The 18,237-nt window shown below is 38.3% G+C and overlaps 1 protein-coding gene across 11 annotated transcripts in view; it reads left to right on the top strand.

Moving 5' to 3' along the window:
- The window catches only part of rc3h2 (ring finger and CCCH-type domains 2), a 90,608-nt gene that overhangs the window by 28,498 nt on the left and 43,873 nt on the right, over positions 1-18,237 (top strand). For 10 of the 11 annotated variants that reach the window (XM_069889015.1, XM_069888991.1, XM_069889024.1 and 7 more), the window contains 2 exons: positions 1,476-1,593; positions 12,611-12,844. In XM_069889015.1, the coding sequence (XP_069745116.1) occupies positions 1,476-1,593; positions 12,611-12,844 (352 nt within the window). Of the gene's footprint in view, positions 1-1,475; positions 1,594-9,233; positions 10,668-12,610; positions 12,845-18,237 lie in introns of those variants that run through there. The other variant, XM_069889057.1, reaches the window with a different exon arrangement.

The following is an 18,237-nucleotide window of genomic DNA, read 5'->3' as shown; positions in this document are numbered from 1 at the left end:
CACATTACATTTTTTAAATTTCCAAGATGTGTTGTCTATGGTTAAATTACTTGTCTAGAGTTAAATTAGCCATTTTTTTGATGCCTTGTTGGTCTTTGATAGCAAAAATTACTAAATTTTGAGTAGGGAATAATGTTACTAATTTGTGCATCACAGAAAGGAACAAATCCTTTTTATATTATGATTGATCTCAAATGATCCTGTACACAGTATCAAACTGATGTAACTGCTTTGCAAGCCAATGTCAGGGTTGAAATAACACATTTGGGGGCCAGTTTTGTTATAATGGAAATGCAGAGAGATGACAGCTATGTGAAATATCCACTTTGTTCAAGATTTTTTTATTTATAGTTGCATTGATGTAGCTGAGTTATTCTGCACGAGACCCTGCTTTGTGTCAGCAAAAAAAAAGATGCTTCATGCAGAGCATTTCTTTCAGAAGAGGGAGGCGAATTTAAATTATACACTGCTGTGAATTATCACTATTTTATCACTTTTAATACTCTGTTTATAACTTGGGTACGTAAAAGGACAAGAAGTTAAGATTATTGGGGACATTCGAGTTTAGCCACTAGGTTTCTTGCACTTTGACATTAGCTGAACTGGCTAGGATGTTTATTCTGGTTAAGAGAAAACTAAAGAAATCTTTATCGTGAGAAAGTAATAAAATAATTAGCATCAAGTATGACATTTTATCTTGCCATACTTGCAAATCTGAATAATTAGCATGTGATTATGTCCATGTGCCAGCTATTAATGGATTATCCAAAACTCTACTGCTTGTATATTAATGGGCACAAATCTCTACAACTATAACTAATCTAATTCACTTCTGAATCTTCCAAAATTTTATTCGAAAGTTCATTTTCAATGTCACCTATATAGAGCTCTCTGCAACTCTCCCAACCTCTCATGAGTATTAAATTACTCCCATCATAGGCAGTTGAATACAGTCTTCCTAAACGTTTCCACTCTTCTTCCTCAATTTCCCCCTCTTTTTAGTAAAAGATAAATCTTGTGCCTTTTATATTATAATGTAACCTGTTCAGGATCCATGTGCTGAATTGCCTTGGAACATTTTGCTGTGTTGAAGACATACTTAAATCATATAAAATTGAACGGTAAGCAAGTGAACCTGAGAATTCTCTTCACACTGTTGTGTCAGTTTGAGGTATTAACTTGCTATCAAAAATGGGGTGTGCTGTGGCAGTTATCAACATGGTCTTCACCAGCTTTCACACATTTATTCATTTTGAGGGATCTGTGTTGGGCTCTGTTTGTTCCAATCATTTCAGTTTAACAGTAAAATATAAATGCATAATTCTGTCAAAGTTTTGAAGGCAACATTTGTGCATTGTTCTTTGTTTAAATGTTATGCATAATTTCCAAATAATATTTCACATGCAGTGCTAAAATTCCTACCACTTAATCTTGCCATTTCTTTTGTTCTTTGTAAATAATTTGACTTTATCTAGGTCCCAGACCAGCAGACTGTGAACCTGAGTAACTTGGCTGAAAATAAACATTATGAGGTTGCAAAGAAGTGTGTGGAGGAGCTAGCACTTTATTTGAAACCTCTTAGTGGAGGCAAGGGTAAGTGGTGTGCAAGTATTTAACATTTATAAGACTAAGAATCGAAAGGTTTAAATGAGGAAGCAGTATATTTATCAGACATCACTAAAAGAAAATGTTGCAAATCTGAAACTATTGAACAGGTTGAATCTGGAAGGCTTACATGTGTTGAGTAAGAAGAGGAGATACTGTTCCTCAAGGTGACTCGGGGGTCAATTGGGATGTAGAATTAAAATGAAGGAAATAGAAATCCAGTTTATGGACTGAATGAAGGTGTTTCACAAAATTATCACCTAATATATGTTATTCCCATTGTAGGGAGGCCATATTGTGAGTTGTCTCTCTAGTATAATAAATTCAGTAAAGTAAATTGCTACAACTGTTTCACTCTGAATGGTGGAAAAGTTGATATTGTTGCACATATGGTTGCATGAGAGGGGAGTAGGTATTGAAATGTAGTTCAAGTGGACTCTCAATAAGTAATGGAGAGATGCCTCAACTTTTTTACTTCCTTGGTGGACTTCATGAGTCATCCATCATCTGAGTGCAATTCCAATTTTTACAGTAGTTTTGCAATTTGTTTTTTTTAAATCTAAAGGTAGCAAACTACCAACATTTAAAGACAATTTTCTTGCAAAATTCGGAGCAATAATTTGCTTGATATTAACGTGATCGGCATTAATTAACTTTTTTAAACAATGATGGCATATGGCATTCTTTAAATCCTCTGACATCATACCTGCAACCATAGAGGATTTGAAAATGACTAGTGCCATTACTATTTCTTCCTTTGCCTCCAATGGCCTGGGAACCTTTGGAATGTTACTGTGTTTTCTTTTGAAGTGAGGATCTTCAATGTATGACGCAATTCACATATCCTTAAAAAATCAAGCAGGTGAATCCTTTTGTGTGAGAAAACAAGTACAACGGGTTCTAAGAACAGTGAGTCTGAACACTGACTGATTTAAACTGGTGTTTATTCACTCGTAGGGAAATCGCAACCAGAATAAAGTTCATACTCTCGCTAGATTGTACATCACTTGCATCCACCCATTTACAATCAAGTGAAAAGTATGATAGCTGCTACCCCTTGATACAGTGCAGGCACAGCTCTTAACTAGGGAGTACTACAACTCCCAGTTCTTTTTTAAACTTTATTTATGTCGTTCAAAAAACAATTAGTACATAACATATACAACAATTAACCTTAAACATGAACGTTTTTTGTATATAGAGAGAAAAAAAAAGAACCCCCCCCCCCCCTCAGCCAACTCTCCTAAGGAGAGCCATAAAGAAAGAAAAAAATAATTAAAAAAATTAAGCATACATATTAAGATCTAATCAACTTAAATTAAAATGTAAATATTCTGAATATAACAACCACTTATTAATAAAAAAACTATAAATATCATGCGAAACATATGTAATTTTTTCCATTATTAAACTATATTTCATCTCATGCCATCTATTAATATCAATCATATTTGTGTCTTTCCACGTACTAACAATACATTTTTTCACTACAGATAAAGCTAAATATAAAAAAGCAAGTTGAAACTTATCTAATCCCAAACTTTTCAAACTACCCAATAAAAACACTGCCAGATCTAAAAGTATTTTAATCTTATACAGGTATTCTAAAAACAATTGAATTTTCTTCCAAAAAGATTGTATATGTATACATGACCAAACAGCATGAAAAAAAGTTCCAACAAAATTACCACATCTAAAACACAAATCTGATTCATGAAAACCATACTTTTTAAAATTTTCAGGTGTTAAGTATAATTGATGTAAAAAAATTATAGTTAATCATTGCATAATGTGCATTTATCAATCTAGTTACACTATCATAACAAATATCTAACCAATCATCCTCGGAAAAAATAGAACCAATGTCCGCTTCCCATTTCCGTTTAGACCTATCCCAACCCTTTTTATCCATACCATCCTGTAATATTTGATACATAGATGAAATATAATCCTTCTCTGGTACCTTCATAAGAAAAATCTCAAATTTAGTCATTTCAGGTAAAATCATATCTCTACCAAACATACGTTTTACCAAAGATCAAATTTGATAATAAAGAAACAAAGAATTCTTATCAACACCAAAATTGTCCCTCATCTGATTAAAAGATAAAAATTTACCCTCTTTAAAAATCTCCCAAATTCTTCACACCTTTAAATCTCCAATGCAATAAACTTCGATTATGTATTGAAAAAGAAATAAGTTGATTATTATACAACGGAGTCAAAGCCGATAATTCAGCCCTAGAGCCTATCATTTTATTTTTCTTAATCCATAACTTCATTAAATGTTTTAGTATAGGCACATTATATTGCTGTAACAAATTTATATTCCATCTAAACAAAAATAGATGTATTTCAAATTCAGAAATATTTGCCATCTCAATTTTGGTCCAACTAGGAGGCCGTCCCAAATCCATCAAGGAACTAATAAATTTAAGTTGGGCTGCTTCATAATAATTTTGAAAATGCGGTAAACGTAATCCCCCTAACTCATATTTTCAAGTTAATTTATTCAAAGCTACTCTCGAAAATTTATCTCTCCATAAAAATTCCCTAACCATTTTATTCAAATCTCAAAAAAAAATATTATCAAGTAAATACGGAATAGATTGAAACAAATATTGCATATGCGGAAAAATATTCATCTTAATTGTATTTATCCTACCCAATAAATTAATGGGTAAATCTTTCCATTTAATCAAATCAGTTTTAATTTTTTTTATTAACAGAACATAATTTAATTTAAATAAAGATTGATGATCAACATTCAGAATTATACCCAAATATTTAATTCGGTCCATTTCAAATTAATAATATTCTTATAAATTGAATAATCTCCTTCACTTTTAACTTTATATCCAGAAAGACATCCATATTGTATTAAACACTCCTTCAAGTGCAAAAGTGACTGAGCTGGGTTTATTAAATACACTAATACATCATCAGCAAATAAATTAATTTTATACTCCTCATCTAAAACCTTCATACCTTGTATCTGTGTATTTTGTCGTATCAGCTGTGCTAAAGGTTCAATCACTAACGCAAACAAAGCTGGTGATAAAGGACAACCTTGACCTTTGATCAAGTCAATTTAAAAGGTTCCAAAATCAAGCCATTCGTCAATACTCTAGCTACCGGTTTACTATATAAAGTCTTAATCCAACCAATAAAGAAAGAACCAAACTTAAATTTCTCCAGAACTTTAAACAAAAAATTCCACTCAACTCTGTCAAATGCTTTTTCTGCATCTAAAGATATCACCATCGGGTGGTCTGAAGATTGTCGAAATCTATTAATCAAGCTAATCACGTGCAAAATATTATCTGAAGCATATCTATACTTTATAAAACCTGTTTGATCCATATGAATCAACTTAGGTAAAAATTTAGCCAATCTATTCGCTAATATTTTAGCTATTATTGTTTAATCTACATTTAACAACTAAATTGGTCTATATGAAGATACTTTCAAAGGATCGCTATCTTTCTTTGGAATTACTGTAATTAAAGCACTAGAACAAGACTCAGGTAATTCATAATGTTCTCCAACCTGACGTAATACATCCCCAAACACTGTAGAGAAATAATCATAAAAGATTTTATAAAATTCAACCGAAAATCCATCATCACCAGGCGATTTACCTTTCGGCATTTCCATCATAGCCATTTTAATTTCCGAATCAGTAAATGGTTCCTCTAACTCCTGTATATCTGCATCCTCTAATATCGGTAAATTCAACTGTGATAGAAAAAGATCAATCGATCCAATTTCTTGTTTTTCTTCAGATGTATATAACTTTTTATAAAATGAACAAAATTCATCATTAATCTCATGAGGTTTATAAGTAATAAGAGAATTCCGTCTAACAGCATTAATAGTCCTCGAAATCTGTTCTTTCTTTAATTGCCATGGCAATACCTTATGTGCTTTCTCTCCCCATTCATAATATCGTTGCTTAGTTCTATTAATCACACATTCAAATTGATAAGATTGCAAGGTATTCCAATTTCAACCTAGATAATTCTATTTTCTGATCTTCAGTAGCATCTTTCTGAAATTCCTTTTCTAACTCAGCAATCTGTTTCTCTAAGTCAAGACTGATTTAATCGATTCTTTTTCATTTTAGAAGTATAACTAATTATTTGTCCTCTCAAATAAGCTTTCATAGCATCCCATAATACAAACTTACTTTGAACAGAATTAGAATTTTCTTTCAAAAAAAAATTAATTTGTTTTTTCAAAAAATCAATAAATTCCATATTTTTTAACAACATAGTATTAAACCTCCAACGATAGGCCACTTGAATTTTCTCAGAAGTTGCATATGTAAAATATAACAAAGAATGATCTGAAATCACCCTACTTTTATATTCCGCTTGTTGTATCTTCCCTTGTAAATGTGCCAATGCTTAAAAAAAAGTCAATCCTTGAAAACGATTCATGTCTAAATGAATAAAAGGAGAAATCTTTCTCTGTCGGATTAAGACGTCTCCAAATATCTACTAAATTAAGATCTTTCATCAACGCTTGAACCTGAACTGCCATCTTAGATTTCTTAACTTTCTTTGGAGATTTATCCAATAAAGGTTCTAAAACACAATTAAAATCACCACCAACTAAAATATTATCATTAGCCTGACCCAAAAATAAAAATGCATCTGAAATAAATATTTCATCATCTACATTTGGGGCATAAATATTAAGTAAAGTCCAAAATTCACTAAAAATCTTACAGTTCAATTTAAGAATACATCCTGCCTTTTCCTCCATTGATTGTAATTCAAAAGATAAATTTTTTGTATCAAAATTGCTATACCTTTAGCCCTAGAATTAAATGAAGAAGAATATACATGCCCAACCCAGTCCTTCTTTAATTTCATACTTTCCTTCAGATTCAAATGTGTTTCTTGTATAAAAGCAACATCAATTTTCATTTTCTTAATATACGCCAAAATGCGCTTATGCTTAATCGGACTGTTTAAACCTCGAGCATTAAAAGTAGCAAACCTCAACTTTGACATATCTACTATTATTACTAAATACCAATAATATCTTTATATGAAAACTCAAATCAACATATATAGGCCCTCCAGTAGGAGGAAAAAAAATCACAAATTAAAAGCTAACTAAAATGAAAATTAAAAAAAAATAACTCCCACCCCCCCCAAAAAAAAACTACCAAAAGGTAGTAATCCCTAAACAAAATGTGGGTGTGGGTCACCCACCAGTGGATGATGACTAGTAAAGAACTCAGAGCAAATCTCTCTCTCCCCAGCCAAACAATGAATAACATCAAAATATCATAATAACAAAAAAAAGTAGAATAAGAATAAGAAAATTCTTCTATTCATCCAAGAGATTCCAGTCTCGGAGATCCCATTTCAGAAAAAGTTGGAGTCTTTCCATTCCCGTTTTTCCCATTTCTGCCATTTCTTTCATTTCCAAAACAAGCAGATTTTTCTTGAGGAGACAATGGTGGACTACGTCTTTGTCCTCTTATGTCTGCAAAATCAGTAAAATCATTCCTTCACCATCATTCTCAAAAAACGAAATTGATGATCTCCATAAAACACCTTCAACACTGCTGGGTAGCGAAAAGTAGACTTATGCCACAAAGCTTCTTTAACTGGGTTAAATCGACGTCGACGTTGAATGACCTCTTGACTCAAGTCAGGATTTAAAAAAAAACTCTACTATTTTGAATCAATAATGGAGTTTGTTGTCTCGCATTTTGCACTGCTAGTCAAAGTATTGCTTCTCTGTCCAGATAATTCAAGCATCGAATTATTATTGGTCTCGGTGGTTGACCAGGTAAAGGTGGTGTTCTTGAAGCTCTGTGAGCTCTTTCCAATACCAAGCCTCCAGAAAAAAATTCTTGCCCTAATACTTGTGGGATCCAGTCTTTAAAAAAACGAAGAGGATTTTGTCCTTCTATACCTTCAGGCAAACCAACGATTTTCACATTATTCCTTCTACTTTGATTTTCCAAGTAGTCTATTTTCCTCTCTAACTCCTTCTCACGTTCTCCCAATTCTATAACTGATTTTTCAACCTTCAACACTTTTTCTGTGTTAGAAACCACTTGCTGTGTACATTCCAAAAAAGCAGACTGAAATTTTAAAAAATCTTCAAGATGCTTCCACACGTGCTTTAACTGTATTCAATTCTGAACTTATACTAGCATTCATTTGAACCATCTCATTCATTAAAGGTTGAATGACAGCATTTAACTGCATACACTGTAACTCAGAAAAGCTCAGCCCTGCTTTCTCTAACATAGTGGCAGAACCAGGTAACTGCAGCTCCTGCTGCAACTCAACGAAAGGCATTTTAGAGGTTTTATTGCGGGTCTGGACTCCCAGCGACGGCACCCCGACTTCCTCAGGGGATCGCTGCTGGTCTCTTCCACCCCCCCCCCCCCCCCCCGCAGCTCGTTGTTTTAACGCAAAATCACGAAGGAAATCGATATCTTCAGGTTGAAATGCTTCCTGATGCATTTCAAACAATGGAGTCGTCTTCCTGCGTGCTCGCTCCATTAAAATCGAAAGGCTTCCAGAATCGGGATCCACTTCTTGGGAACACGCACTTTCCTCCAGAGAACGGGTAATTCCAGCGCCATCCTTCACTTGGTGAGTAGTAGACATTTTTTTTTTCAACTCCCACAAGCAGTCTTTGTGGTTTAGACACTGAAGAAGTTAAACCTGAAGCTGTATCAAGTCGTTCAGGCCCCAAATCTTCAGCACTTCGAAAATGTAACTTCTTCTGCACTTGAGGTTTAATCTTTTTACCATTAATGGCCATAGTAGTTCCTCAATACTTTAAACTAAAATTTAAAAAGTATAAACTTGAAAACAAAGGGTTAAGAAACAGGTACTTAAAAGTCTGGCCAGAGAGGTTGAGATTACATGTCTAGACTCTACACCATCTTGCCATGCCCCCCCAACTCCCAGTTCTTTGTCTGCACATCCTTCACCAATGATTCTCCAACATTGCCCATGCTTCACAACCTGGATGGAACTAGGATTCGTCCCAGAAGCGAAAGAGGCAGATGGTCCAAAAGTGCTGGGCTTTATAATGCCATGGACTGGAGAGTATGTATTGATTAGGTAAATTAAGAGGGCCAATGATCAGGTGTACGATGACCTGTGGATAGGGCTTGGCCTTGGTTAGCAGATGAGGTGACTTCTTTTTTTCTTTCTTTTTTTTTGAAGACTTTATTTAAAATTTTATAACATGAATACAATAGAGAATTACATTTAAAGAAAAATTTAAAAAAAATTAAAATGGTATGATTACAATATTACATCAGAAAACTACACAAAATAACCCCCCCCCCGTTAATTGTAAGACAATATTAATAGTCTAACTTAAAATTAGTCCAACCCTCCCCCCCCAAAATAAAGAGTAAAGAGTTAATAAAATTAACAATATTATATATGGAAAAAAATACCCACTTACAAAAAAAGAGATAAAACTTAACCTAAAAAAAATTCTAACAATAAAAAAAAAATTGTCAATACTAAAATATCACGCTTAAACATATATTTAAATCAAACTTAAATGCATATAATTAGCAAACGGAGTCCACTTTAACTTATAAAAAGACATCTTATCCTGAATTGAAAAAGATATCCTTTTCATAGTCAAACAAAATTTCATTTCCAAATACCACTTATCTAAAGTTATCTATCTTTCCAAGTAAGTGCTAAAGCTAAATAGATAAATGAAATCTGATAATCCTCTAAACCTAAATCAATTAATGATTGCATGTTCCCTAATAAAAATATATCAGGATCTAATACAAGATGGATATTATATAAACTGTTAAAAATAGATTGAATACCTTTCCAAAACTGTTGCAATCGATCACAAAGCCAAACAGTATGCAAAAATTATTGGCCGTCTGATCACATCGAAAACAAGAATCCAACTTACTAAGACCAAATTTTTTAAATTTCTCCGGCGTTAAGTATAGCTGATGAATAAAATTATAATTAATCATCGCTAGTCTAGGATTAATTAATTTCCGAATACTATTCTGAGCAGGTGAGGTGACTTCTGACCAGGTTCTTGTCAGAGAGGTCACATGACCCTTTGTGATCCACATTTGACCCAGGTTCCTGCACAATCCAGTGAGAAAGGCCAATGGAATATTTGGGCATGAGCTAATAAAAGTCAAGTAATGATCATGCCATTCAGATGTCAGGCAATACTTTGTCTCTAAAGGAATCTAATCACTCATCCTTAACATTAAATGGCATTGGCATTACAAAGACACCACTATCAAGTTTCTAGGGGGTCATCATTGACCAGAAACTCAGTGGACCAATAACAGAAATAATATGACAACTGAAACAGATTAGAGTCTGGGAATTCTGCAGCAAGTGACACATCACCTGATACCATAAAGCCTTTCCATCTTCTGCAAGACACATCAAGAATGTGATCCGATACTTTACAATTCCTGGATGAGTGAATCAAAGTTCAAATTTATTGTCAGAACCATGAGATTTTTTTTTCATGGGGGCCAGGCAGGTTTTCTACTAATTGGTAACTGTAAACTCTATTCAAGAAAAAAGGTATGTATACAAAAGAGAGAAATGTAAACAAAATGTGCAAATAAAAATAAATATTTAGTAATAAATAATGAGCAAACCAAGAGTCCTGAAATGAGTCACTGAGCCTGTTGTTTTGGGGTCTCATGGTGGAGGGGTAGCAACTATTCCTGAACCTGGTGGTACAGTACAAATCTTGTGGCACCTATACCTTTTTCCAGATTGCAAAAGTAAGAACAGGTCATGTCCTGGGTGGTGTGGATCCTTGATGATTGCTGCTGCTCTCTGATGGCAGCATTCTATGTAAATGTACTTGGTGATAAGGAGAGTTTTGCCTGTGATGTACTGAGCTGTGTCCACTACCTTTTTCAGGGCTTTCCGCTCAGAGGTACTGGTGCCCCCATACCAGGTCATGATCCAAGTGGTCAGCCCACTTTCCACTACACATCTGTAGAGGTTTGCCATGCTTTTCAATATCACACCAAACCTCCACAAACTCCTGAGGAAGTAAGGATGCTGGTTTGCTTTCTTCACGATGAAATTTGTGTGTTGAGTTCAGGAAAAATCCTCTGAGATAGTGACTCCCAGGAATTTAAATTTATTCACTCTCTCCACCTCTGATTTTGTTTTTCCCCCCAGTGATCATTAGATAATATATCTCTGGTTTTCCTTTCCTAAAATTCACAATCAGCTCCTTAGTTTTAGTGACATTTGAGTGAGAGGTTGTTGTTAATACATCATTCAGCCCAAGTTTTCAGTCTCCCTCCTCTATGCTGACTCATTGTCCCTTTTTATTCAATCCACTATGGTGGTATTGCCAGCAAATTGTTCTGTAAATGGTTCTTTCGTACTGAACCATATAGTCATGGGTATAAAGCAAGTAGAGTAGGGAGCTATATGTGTAACGCTTTAGTGCTCCAGTGCTGATGGAGATTGTGGAGGAGATGTTCTTGCCAATCCACACTGGTTAGTGTCAGGAGAAGAAATCCAAGATCCAATTGCACAGTGGGGTTTTGAGGCCCACGTCTTGCAATTTGCTGATTAGTTTTGAGGGGGTGATGGTGTTGAATGCTGAACTGTAGTCGATAAAGAGCATCCTGGTGTAAGCATCTTTAGTGTCCATGTGTTCCAGGGCTTTTTGTAGAGCCAGTGAAATGGCATCTGCCGTCGACCTTGCTGTAGTAGGCAAATTGGAACAGAGCCATGTCACCACTCAGACAGGAGCTAATGTGCTTCATCACCAGCTTCACAAAACAATTCATCACTGGATGTGAGTGCCACTGATCAGTAGTCATTTAGGCAGATTCCCGCACTCTTGTTGGGCACAGGTATGATTGAGGCCTGTTTGAAGCAGGTGGGTACTACGGCCTTAGAGTGAGATTTTGAAGATATCCATGTATACACTGTCCAGTTGGTCAGCACAGGTTTTCAGTAGTCAGCCAGGTACCCAATCCCAACTGGATACTTTTTTGGATTCATTCTCCTGTGGGCATCCTGCACGTCATCTTCAGTTACTGGCAGTCAAGGATTGTCAGGTGATGTGGAGGTAACATGGAAGAAATGCTGCACTATTCAGGACAAAACAGCCTGTTGGATTAGCATTTGATTCCTCCAACTTTTCCATATCTTGACTGAAGCTTGTCCCGTCGACAGTGTATTTCAGCTACTTGCCTAGACTACCTTAATAGGACCTCCCAATCAAACTATTGGTACTATTAAGCGGGCAGATGGGAATATAACTATTTGCATGTTCTTCAAGTTGCTCCACATCCTGACCTGGAAAATGTAATGTTATTCCTTTATTTTTGATGGATCTAAATTCACTACTCAACAAATTGTGAGAGTACCTTTGATCAGTTTGCAGCAATTCTGGGTGACTTGTCACTTTTGCAATGGCATTTAGGTTGAACAGTAAGTACTGGCTCTGGAGAAGTGCACATCTAGAAAGAAAAATAGTGAGATTGAAAATCTGTTAAGCTATTAAATTTGTTTTTTAAAAATCTTTCGCTATTCTATTCACTTTTTTTTTACTTAAAATGTACTGTTCAGTAGACTTCTGTAGAATATCCTTTGAGATCTCCAGCTGTAATTTTACTCATCTAAATTTTTTAATGGAAGTGTTGCATCAGTTTTTTTCCCATGTAGAATTCCATTATATTTGTGGCAAAACAGTAGTTATCTCTGCCTTGCATTGAGTAGCATTTTGTATGTTTAAACATCTTTGTGATTTCAGTGGAAATCTTTGTCTTTGACTGAGTTGTGCTGCAAATGTGGCTAGGTTTTGCAGTTGCCATTTTCAAGTATATAATTTATAAAATTGTAGATTTTGTACCAGAAACTCCTTAATTTTGACAATTGAATTATTTCTGACTTTTACAGTAGCAGTAGAAATTCTGATGTGCCTGAGCTTTTAAATGTTTGTAACTGCTTTATAATTTTATTTTGTTCAGGTGTTGCAAGTTTAAATCAGAGTGCACTGAGTAGACCAATGCAGCGAAAGCTGGTTACCTTGGTTAACTGTCAGTTAGTAGAGGAGGAAGGGCGAGTGCGAGCAATGCGGGCAGCAAGATCGCTTGGGGAACGAACAGTTACTGAACTCATTCTGCAGCATCAGAATCCCCAGCAACTATCGGCCAATTTGTGGGCTGCAGTCCGGGCCAGAGGTTGCCAGTTTTTGGGACCAGGTAAGAAATGGGATAAAAATAAATATCATGGTAACTGCAATTTCATTGAGTGCTTAAAATGCTACTATTTACAGAATTGTATAGCACAGATTTGGAATCTTTGGCCCACCATATCCATGCCAATCATTTTGCTCATCTGTGTTAATCTCATTTGTTGGCTTTGCATCTTTATCCTTATTGCCTTGCCTCGTTAAGTGCTTATTTCAATCTCTTGACTTCACCACCACCACCACTTGGCATTGCATTCCAGATATCAAGTATGTGTGTCTTAAACTTGGGCCCCTCTAGTTTTTGATGCCATTCATTCAAAATCTGACACTGAATTCTTTTCAGCTTTGTTACAACTATACATCAGGTCTGGTTCATTTACTAGCTTTCTAATTTGAGACTTAAGGTTGTGGCTTCCAGGTTCCAATCCAGAAACCTGGTCTCAAATCTTGACAGCTTTCACATTTTTAAAAACACTCAGCAATAAATAAAGATGAGAGATTGACAAAGCTTATGTAAAATGGTTTGTCTACTATGGAGGTGGTTTGGGTGTAATTAATAATTAGCACATCCTTAAGAGTCAATGATAGATAATCAACTTGATTATCAAAACAGTTTTGAATTTGTGGCCTGTTTACTTGTATAAAATGTAATTCGGCACCTCTCTAAGCTTTGTAAACAGAAGCTTTCACCTTTCTAAGAGGATGTAGTGACAGCTAAACGGAATTGAAAGAATGAGACTAGTACTCAGTGTGCACTCCAGTTGTTTATTGAAACTTCCCGTGCTGCGCCTTATAAAGCCACTGGTAAGTCCCTCTCTTGTAGACCTGATCCAGCGGCGCCATCTTGACACGGCTGCTGCGATAATAACACGTGGAGCTGGTTTGCCTGCTGTCACTTATGTGCTCCGCCTCACAACCTCCTCTTTCCCCTTCTCTCCACCACCCCTCTCTCTCCCCATCCCCCCCCCCCCCCCACAACAGTGTTGTGCCTTGAGTCTTGTGGTGGTTTTGCCTTAGGGGGCCTGCCCCGACACTTGGCTGGCTATAGAGCAACCGGCTGGCTCACAGTCAGCTGTGAACAGTTCCTCCCTGCTCTTAATGTCCAAAGTGAACATGCTGCCCCTGCTGCTGACAACCTTGAAGGGGCCTTGGTGGGGGTGGGGGGGGGGGGGCGCGCAGTGCACACCTCGGCAAATGAACACAGTTGGTTGTCGTTAAGTCTGCGGGCACTAAGGTGGGATGGTGCATGTGGCGTGAGGGAGGCTGTGGTACAAGGGAACCCAACCTGTGCCTCAGTTTTTTCAGTGCTTCCCCTCTATCTTTCTGCGCCTTTGATGGCAGGAACCCTTCTAGTAGGGTCAAGGGGGCACCGTATACTAACTCGGCCGAGGAGGTCTGGAGGTCCTCCTTGGGTGCTGTCTGGATGCCCAGGGGAGCTCATCCACCCAGTTGGGTCCGGTCAGGCAGGCCATGAGTGCCAACTTAAGGTGGTGATGGAAGCATTCTACCAGGTTGTTGGACTGCGGGTGGTAAGCGGTGGTATGGTGGAGTTTCGTGCTGAGGAGGGAAACAAGCTGTGTCTACAAAACCTAGGTGAACTGAGCCCCTTTTCTGTAATGATATAGTCCGATGTCCCAAATCAGGATATCCAGTGTGTGAGTACTGCCCTGGCGCAGGAGTCTGCAGACGTGTCCTTGGGGGGATGGCTTCCAGCCATCTTGTGGCTTGGTCTACCACTGTGAGGAGATACCAGGCCTAGCATGAAACCGGGAGGGGACAGACTGTGTCGACATGGATTTGATCAAGTCATCAGCTCGGTGGTTCAAATTTTTGGACGGGAACTTTTGTGTGTATGTTGACCTTTGAAACCTGGCAGTGTGTGCAAGTGTGGGCCCACTCAGTGACCTGCTTTTGTAAGCCATGCTATTCAAATCATGCAGTGACCATGCGTTCAGTGGACTTAATGGACAGGTGGGAGAAATCCTGGATGGAGTGGAAAATCCGTCATTTCCAGTGTCCTGGAATGACTGGATGGGGCTGGCCCGTGGACACATCACATAGCAGGGTGTGGTTGCTGCTTGGCAGGGCAATATCTTCAAAATGGAGGCCAGGGATGGCTGTGAGGAAAGCCTGGGTCTCTGCGTCATCCTTACACCCTTGCCAGTTCGGAATAGTTGAGGCCTGGTGACTATTGAATAGTCGGCCTTGAGAGGGCGTTTTGGACGGCATTTTCCTTGCTGGAGAGGTGTTGAATGTTGATGGTGAATTCTAAGACGAATGCCAAGTGGTTGGGTTTCTTGAGCTGACCACATGGTGGTACTTGGTGAAGTCTGAGGCAATATGCTTTATCTGGAACTGTGCCTCTGCCTGTCCAAACCAAGTGCGTGGGCAGAGCATCCAGAAAGTCAGGAGTTTAAGGGCAACCGCACTGACTGCTGTGCAGCGTTCATGCTGATGAGTCAAGAGGCGTCTGGACCATCGGGGTCACCAATGTAGCGGCAACTAAACGGAGTTGAAAGAATGAGACAAGTACTCAGTGGGCACGTCTGCACTCCAGTTTATTGAAACTTCCTGTGCTGCGCCTTATAAAGCCACCGGTAAGTGTGTTCCCCACCCACCCCCCACCCCCCGCATTGGAAACAACGTCATGATGTAGCCCTGCATGCCTGCAGACTCAACCCAGCTGGCAGAAAAGACGACCCTGCCAGCGCCATCTTGACGCGGCTGCTCTGCTGCCGCAACCGTAACATGCAGAACCGGTTCGCCTGGTGTCACTGATGTGCACCATCACAAGGAAAATCAGTCAGCAATTTGTAATTTTGTTTGTGATTCAATGGCAGGGTTTTGCTACAGGTCAGGTAAGATCTTTTCATAGTAACCCAGGGTAGGCAGTGGAGATGGCAGCTAGGCTATTGATAAGCTCCAATTGCAGGATGTGGGAAATCTGGGACAGTGCAAGAGTCCCTGAAGATGTAGGCTGCAAGTAGTGCATCCAGCTGCTGCTCTTTTCAGATAGTTTAAGGAATTGGATCTGAACCTGGATGAATTCTGGATCATTCAGGAGGTAGAAGCTATAAGGAGATGGTCACACCCGAGAGGCAGGTAACTTAATAACTGTTGGGGGAGGGGAAGGGGAAGGGAATAGGTAGTCAGCACAGAGCACCCCTCAACAATAAAGTGTACTGTTTGTGATTTGATTTAGCAAGGACTAGTCTTAGTGGTCAGGTGTGGCACAAAATCTGGCCCTTTGTCTCAGAAGGGAAAGGGGGGAAGAGGAGAACTCTAGCGATGGGGGATTCAGTAGTTAGGGAAGGTGCTGTGACCAAGATCAAGACTCCAGGATGGTATGTTGCCAGGTTCGGGGATATCTCAAATGGAGTCCACAGCATTCTCAAGCAGGAGGGTGAGCAGCCAGATGTCATAGTCCACATTGGTGAAATTTATAGGAAAAGGGAATGAGGTCCTGAAGAATGAATATAGGGAGTTGGGAAGGAAGCTAAAAAGCAGGACTTCAGCTATGGTAATCTCTGGATTGCCATTTGTCCCACGCCTGAATGAAGTTAGGAATTGGAAGTTATGGCAGATGAATGTGTGGCAAAAGAGTTGGTGCAGGGGGAAGAGGTATGGATTTTTGTATCAATAGGATCTCTTCTGGGGAAGATATGACCCACAAAAAAATGGGCTGCACCCGAGTTGGAATTGGGTGGGGGGAGTGATGTGTGGAGGCAAATATCCTGGTGGGCATGTTTGGGAGAACTATTGGGGAGGGTTTAAAATTGTTTGGTGGGGAATGGGAACCAGAATGAAATGGGAGTAAATAGGGCAAAAGATGCACAAGTAGATGCACTGTGTAACGAGATTGTGAGGAAAGAGAGGCAGTAGGGAAAAATTACGTGTAAGATTAAGAATTTAATTTGGGGTCCTTTGGAAATTAAACTGAAAAAGGTGATGAAGGTCTTGCATTTAAATACCCACATTTGAGGAAATAAGGTTGATGGTCTTGTTGCATGGCTAAAAGTTGGCAATTATGACATTGTGGCCATCACTGAGCTGTAGTTGAAAGAAGACCACTACTGGGAACTAAATATCCATGGATATACTGTGTATTGAAAAGACGGAGATAGGAGGTGAGATGTTTTTGCTAGTAAAAAATTGAATTCAATCTTCAGAGAGTGGAGATGTTAAATTAGAAGATATATTTTTAAAAAAAATAGTCGTGGGTAGAATTAAGAAACTAAGAGTAAAAAAAAAACCCTGGTGGGAGTTGTGTTCAGGCCTTCAAACAGTAGCTAGGATGTGGCCTGCAATCTAGAGAGAGACATAGAGAAAGCATGCAAAAAGGCAACGTTGCATTTGATATTGGAGGTCTTCAAGATGCAGGTTGATGCTGGATCCCAAGAGAAGGAATTTATCTAATGCCTTCAGGATGGCTTCTTGAAACAGTTTGTGGCTGAGCTGATCAGGAAAATGGCAATTCTGTATTGGATATTGTGGTAATGGACCAGAATTGATAACAGAGCTGAAGATAAGGGAACCCTGCGGAGGCAGTGATTATGATATAATAGAATTCGCCCTGTAATTTGAGAGGGTGAAACTAAAATCAGATGTGTCAGTTTACCAGTGGAATAAAAGGGACTACTGAGATTTGAGAGAGGAACTGGCCAGCCAAAGTTGATTGGAAAGGCACACTAATGTCAGAGCAGCAATGGCTAAGTTTCTATGAGAAATAAGGAAGGTGCAGGATGATATATTCCAAAAAAGGAGAAATATTTGAGTAGAAAGATGACAACGGGCTGACAAGTAAAACCAAAGCTAAAGTAAAAGCAAAAGGAAGGGTATATAACAGGGTCAGTGCCAGAATGTATGTTAGAGGGGGGTTCGTTCAGCAGGGTAGGGGGGCACGAGGGTGCTGTTTTTTTATGTTAAGCGTCACTAGATGCTACTGATGCTTGACACAAGCTAGGGATGCGGCCGGGGGCAGGTGAAGAGTCGTTAGCCTGATTCAACCTAAACACTAGTGATGCAGGAGGGAATGGGGGTGGGTCTGATGGCCAGGGATGGCTGTATGGGGGGCAGAGCACCTCATTTGGGGGGGGGCAATGCACATGGATGCCCCCCTTGGTGCCAACCCTGGCATATAAGGAAGCAAAAATTAGTGGGAAGATAGAGGACTGGAAAGCTTTAAAAATCTTACAGAAGACAACTAGAAGGTCATTCGGGAGGATAAGATGAACTTTGAAAGGAAGATAGCAAATAATATCAAAAAGGATCTTTTTTTAAAAATTGGGAGTAGACATAGGACCATGAAAAATTACACTGGAGAAATTATAATGGAAGACAAGGAGATGACAGAGCAACAGAATGAGTTTTTTGCATCAGTCTTCTCTATGGAAGACATTAGCA

The sequence above is a fragment of the Narcine bancroftii genome, chromosome 1, assembly GCF_036971445.1.
Source record: "Narcine bancroftii isolate sNarBan1 chromosome 1, sNarBan1.hap1, whole genome shotgun sequence".
NCBI lineage: Eukaryota > Metazoa > Chordata > Chondrichthyes > Torpediniformes > Narcinidae > Narcine > Narcine bancroftii.
Note: the sequence above shows the minus strand (reverse complement) of the source record. Positions and strands in the feature narration are given on the sequence as shown.